The sequence below is a fragment of the Buceros rhinoceros genome, unplaced genomic scaffold (genome assembly GCF_000710305.1).
Source record: "Buceros rhinoceros silvestris isolate BGI_N320 unplaced genomic scaffold, ASM71030v1 scaffold19726, whole genome shotgun sequence".
NCBI lineage: Eukaryota > Metazoa > Chordata > Aves > Bucerotiformes > Bucerotidae > Buceros > Buceros rhinoceros.
Genome location: NW_010416022.1, coordinates 15,757 through 21,666, shown reverse-complemented (window position 1 = coordinate 21,666; position 5,910 = coordinate 15,757). Strand labels below are relative to the sequence as shown.

Sequence of the window (5,910 nt, the reverse complement as noted above, 5' to 3'; positions counted from 1 at the left end):
TAGTCCTGCTGACATTTCTGTTGTGAGCAGTTAAAAGCAGATTCAGGCCCATCATGACACGATTGTTACACCAAGGGAACCATTGATTTATTGCCCTCTGTATAATTATTCCTCGAGATGTATTTGGCACAATTATAAATCCAGTCCTGTAAACACATCCTGCTGCATATAGTCACACTGGCATCTACATATTGGCACTATAAAATAGCTCCACATATCTGTATGATAATATCCCCTTTTTTCTGAACGTTACAAGACAACAATAATTTATGAATACTTGTACATGTTAGCAATGTCTTCTGACTTCCGAGCATACACATTTCTCTTGCTTATGCAAACCAAGAGAAGTATTATCTTCTGAATTTGTTCACTACAGGAACAATGTTTTTTCTTAAAGTTTATTTGAAATAGCTTTGACAATTTAAAAAAATAAAATAAAAATCCTAGCATATCTCTTAAGCTAGAGTCTAAAAATGAAATCTATATGACCAAAACCACATTTTGGGCAAACATATATACATACTGCATGTGATACAAAAAACAGCACACAGCAGAGGAAGTAAGAAAGAAATGTGTGCAGAAATGTTCACTTTTCTTTTTTTAAATACTGTTACAAAAGGGGTAGAACTTAGTCCTGCAGTTAATGATGTTTCTGATCCCCTCAGGAACTCAAGTTCTCCCTGTCAATACACATAGCACAAAAAAGACTAATGCAAACATTTTTGTATTGTTTAGTTTTAATCCATGTAAACTTGTGTTCTATTCTTGAAACACTCTTTAAACACCTTGAAGAGGAAAGAAGCAGGAAAAAAAGGGAAGAAAAAGGACCTTCAAAAAACAGGAATAATCCTAAGGTTGACAGGAAATCAAATCATGAGTTAAATGTTAATTTTGGCATCAAATGCTTTGGTCACACAATACTGACTCTGTGATCCTGGATGCTCAGCTCTACACACCCAGTTACGAAAGGTAGGCTTGTTGTAGTTTTCCATTTAAGTTCCAACAAACAGTTCACCATCTCCCCAGACAAAGACAGAGGAGAGAGAGAGGTGGCTTTCTTTTTTTTTTTTACTTTTTTTGTTTTTTTTTTTTCTCCTTTTTTCCTTTTTCAATAATACGGATTAATCTATAAGTCTACAGGAGCAGGAGGATGCTGGGAGGTGTCAGTTCACCCCTTATGCGTACATGTTCTGCAACACAACTGCTGAAGCACTTTCCGCTGGCAGAGATTGTTCTTTTTCACCAGCATACAGAATCCTCCCTCGGCCCAGGACTCCTCCGTGGCTTCCAGAGGGCAGCAGCAAGAGAAGGAGGGGAGGTTGAAGGTTTGGAGAGTATGGCGTGTACAATGGAGGAAGGTTTAATTGGTCAGACAGGCAGATTTGGTTGAAGAGACCATTCAGGAGCAGGTAGCAAGTAGGAAAGTTGGTCCGTCAAAAGCATTTTTTTTTTTCAGGAAGAGATATTTTGTGGTCCGACAGGGAATGATTGGTATCCATTTATGAAAAGGAAAAAAGATTAGAAAGATAATAATTAGAAAACAGTGACATTTACAGCAAAGAAATTTGTTCTCAATTTTTATAAATCAAAAGAATAACTGTCCAACCATGGAAAAAGAATAAAACATTTTCAACAGAAAGGCAAATCCAATAGTGTGAGTTAGACTATTAAACAGTGCTTGATTGCTAGGCAACGCAAAGAGACCCTCTATGCTTTGTAAATTAACAGAAAAAATCCCCACTTTCTGGACTTTCCTTGGTTGTCCCAGACTGCTGAGAACACGTGCGGTGTGGTGGGACCCAGCATTGTGCATTGCAATTGATGTGTTGCCCTTTCACGGCAGCTGCACTTGGAAGAATGGAGGACACAGTACTGAGAAGGGGTGTCTCCAGTCTTTGGCACTATATGTGTATCTGATTGAATATGCACGTGAACAAATGAAGACAAATTTATCCAACTATATTAAAGACCACACTGGTATGTCAAATGTTTGTATTGCAGAATTCAACTGCAAAATTCAAAACTGTTAGCATTACCCTTCCTCTTCATTTGTCCTTCTATATCTGACCTTCTCTGGACTTGCTCTAGACATTTTTAATGACCTGATGTGAAAAGGTCTCATGACTGATTTACCAGTACCTGTAATATAACTTTATGATGGACAGGATACTTTTCAAAGTTGGAAGGCCTAAATTCCAACAGGAGATGTAAAGGTGCACAGAAACAAGGATTTAACCCTGCACCCTTTATCTTTTTTTTTTCTTAAGACTTTGGTAAAATTCTTACAAAATACAGTGGAAATGAGCTGGACCCAAGAGTCACTGCTAGGTTATTGTACATCTGATATCAGGTATCTTCTTCATGACTTAACACTTGGCTTTCCTCTGGTATGATTTTCCAATGGGAATACACTTGTGGGGATATATCTACAAGTGATTCATGCAGTAACACTTTTAGGGAAGCATGATATTATCTAAGGGTCTCTGTAATTATGACATTTGAAAGGAATGAGTATTAGTGAATAATTAAGCAAATCATATGCAATTGCCACACAGAACCTGGAGAAAGTTCAAATCTCCACCACAAACAGAGCTCTCTATTTCAGAATTCTTTTGTTCTCAGTACTCTTTCACATAATTCAAGCAATACTATAGGCACTTTCTACTTACCAGCATTTTCACAGTTTAAAGTGGCGAAACAGATAAATGTGATTCTATTGATAGTACACTAGGATCTTCATATAGAAATCTTTTGAAAGCAATGGCTTTTGAAAAACAGGTAAGGAAAGAAAAGTAGGTTGCTGGCAAGGGGGAAAACTATTTCAGGAAAATTCAGGTTAAAGTGGATGTGATTAATCCTATTAATACACACAAATGTTGCTTTCTCCTGTTCATAAACCTGAAAAAATTAAGAAATAATGTAACTTCAAATCAAGACAGTTACAGAAGAAAAGAAACACATCAAAAAAAACCTAATACATGCAAAAGAAGCAGCTGGCAGTGATAAAATGGGGCATTTCAGAGAACTGCGCTCACCATCCTTGCAGACTGTTCCCACTACACAGACACCAGTGTCTAGGTTATATCCGCTTGGACAGCTTGTACAGTTTCTGTCTCCTTGACCATTGCAATCCAAACAGCTGGCATCGCATCTGAAAGACAATGGCAGGAGGTGGTCTTACAGGCTCAGCAAACACAAGAGTCCCTAGGAGACCTCTTCTGTATTACAAAGAACTTGTTTGCTGTTTCCAGAGGTACCAGGTGCTATAACAATAACAATAATAATGAAAATAATAATAAAATAATAATAACTAACTAACTCCTCTGGTAACCCAGTTCTGATTGTTTCCTCCAACCACTTTCTATTCACACTTTTTTAGTAAATGGCTGCATTATTCCAGTATTTTGGAACTATGCAGAAGTAATCAACAGAAGGATAAAGCAGATCATGCATATATGCAGCAGCAAGTCATGAGCTAAAGCCACAGGATGGAAAAGACTGACCTGCTGTCCAGTCCTTTCATCACCCTTCTGGCTCCATCATATTTTCATTGTGCATTTTTTTGTGTGTGTGGAAAACTGTAACACATGGTGATTCCCTTCCTGCCCTGAACTCAAAGTGAGTCAATAATAAATGATTCCATGGTGCAACAAATGTTTTGTTTTTTTTTTTAACAAAGAATGGAATAGAAAAAAGGTCTCAGCATGGCACAGCCTTGTCCAAGATTTAACCACCCATTTGTACAGAGAGTCAGGCGAGCTATTCTGGACAGAAGTCGGGTAACATACTTTTGCCATGTTTGTGAATATGCAGCTGAAGAACTGAAATGGTCCTTACGAATAGTAATTAACTTGCAATTCAAAAAACCTAGTGTGACTCTTTTAATTTTTTCCTGAGAAATTCAGATCCTCTGCCAGATCTCAAAATTTTACATTTCTTGATGTACCCATTTAGACTCTCACAACAGGCTTTTTTAAAGTGAAGGACATATAAGAACAATAAAAAACACTTTTAGAAGACCTGCATGAATATAACTCAGATTAAAATTTTAAAAACTGCTTTTCCTTCATTTGCGTAGCATGCAATATAGTTTTTCTATTTACTGAAGTTGGCAGTGTTGAGTTCTCCTAAGTATTATCTTTTTTAACAGAGTAATAGCTAATATACTTCCAAACATCAGACATATATGTATTAGCTGCTGATCGTACCTTTTGCAGCTTTTGTATCCACTTTCAGTAGAGTGATCAAGGTAATAACCACTACTACAGGACTGCACACATCTTCCATCTTCCATAAAATAACCCTGTGTGCAGTTTATACAGGCATCTACTCCAGCACCTTAAACCAGAGAGAAAATATGCTGCGTTACTGGCTAGTTCTTCTTACTGCCTACAAAACTCACCTCTAACTGTAGCAAAGTCTTACCATTTTAGAGACTATGTTTTACTTGCCTTATTTTCTTTCAAACAGTAACATCAAGCAATTAAGGTACATGGTTACAATAAACAATATTACATAATTTCAGCATAACTTTTTCTAAAAGAAATGGCTGTTGTTAGTTCCAAAACATGCACAAAATCTATCAGTCATTATTTCCATCCCAGAAAGAAAATGGAGAGCATTACTGAAAATCAGAATGAGCTCTACTAAGAGAAAAAAAGAAAAAAGAAAACAGTGTATCCATACTTTAAATTAAGCTTTTCAGGTTAACTGAAAGAAGACTGCTCTATTTAGAACAAATATCAAGGGAATTAAGTTTTTTCGTGTAAACAATCACATTATACTCTAACTCTGATATAGCAGAAAAAAGCAGAGGTAAAAACATAGAGAAAAGGAAATGATGCAGATAAATGTCAGTGAGTACCTGCACATGTTGCACAGGAACGGTGACATGGTTCACATTCTCTACCATTGTGGTATTTTCCTTCTTCACAGCGGATAGCACATTTTGTGCCATGCAAACTATGGTAAAGGAATAAAAAGCACAGTGTTTGGGCAGATAACAGCAACAGAGGACATGAAGGTCACTTATAAACCAGTAGTTCTCTTTTCGTAAAAGAACAACCCAAATAATTTGGATTCACCATTTTCCTTCATTGCTCACATTTTATAAAGACAGCAACCACTTCAAGTCGGAACGAAAAGGAGTTTTGCCCATGGTGAAACACAGAAGCTCCTTACAAACTCATTGTAAACACTACTAGGTGGTAGGGGACAGAAAAACATGAACAATGCCAAAGAGCACTAAAAATTCAGGCATGTAAGATGCAATTACCCATGAGGAATGTGGCACATGTGGCACAGGGACAGCATCACTGTATTAACAAAAAATGCTAAGGGACTTGTTAACAAGATCTCATGCTCCTCTTGAAAGACCAGCAGCATCTCCTCATACAGCACAGGTTAAGAATAGATTCACAGTGAAAGAAATCACCACCTCCTTGTGAAACAGCAGTTTCCTTTGAAACTGCCTATCTGAATGCCAGTTCTGTGTGGCTGGGGCGATTTGTCAAGATTGCAGCCAGAGGCATTCTGCCTGCAGGCACTTTTGAGAAAGAATGTTAAAGAGTGAGTAATCTAAGAAAATAAATAGCACAGAGAGTCACATTTCCATACTTCCCCTCTAAGTAGCTGTTTATGCTTTCATGTTACAAGGTGCCTACAGCAGTGTTCTGGTTTTTTTATGCTAGGATGCTCTGCCATTTGCCATCTTCTGTGGAACATCAGCTTTCATCCAATTTAACTTTTTCTTCATAAACGCTCTTCAGCTCTGAGTGCTAACCCTCTTATACAGACTGGATCCAGCAAAAGAATGTATATTGCCTCAGTTTAGAAAAATACTAGACTAGCAATTAAAAAAACCTACCCCCCCCCCCTTATTCTTTTTACTCAACCCTAAACCTTGACGAC

General features: G+C 37.4%; 1 protein-coding gene across 1 annotated transcript in view; it reads right to left on the bottom strand.

Annotated features, from left to right (window-relative positions):
• Nucleotides 1-1,096: 1,096 nt before the first annotated feature.
• LOC104494777 (proprotein convertase subtilisin/kexin type 5-like) overlaps nt 1,097-5,910 on the bottom strand; it is a gene marked incomplete at its 5' end in the record, with an annotated part of 18,594 nt that continues 13,780 nt past the window's right edge. The window contains 4 exons of the mRNA XM_010137659.1: nt 1,097-1,284; nt 3,036-3,151; nt 4,209-4,338; nt 4,865-4,962. Coding sequence (XP_010135961.1) covers nt 1,169-1,284; nt 3,036-3,151; nt 4,209-4,338; nt 4,865-4,962 — 460 coding nt within the window. The remainder of the gene's footprint in view (nt 1,285-3,035; nt 3,152-4,208; nt 4,339-4,864; nt 4,963-5,910) is intronic.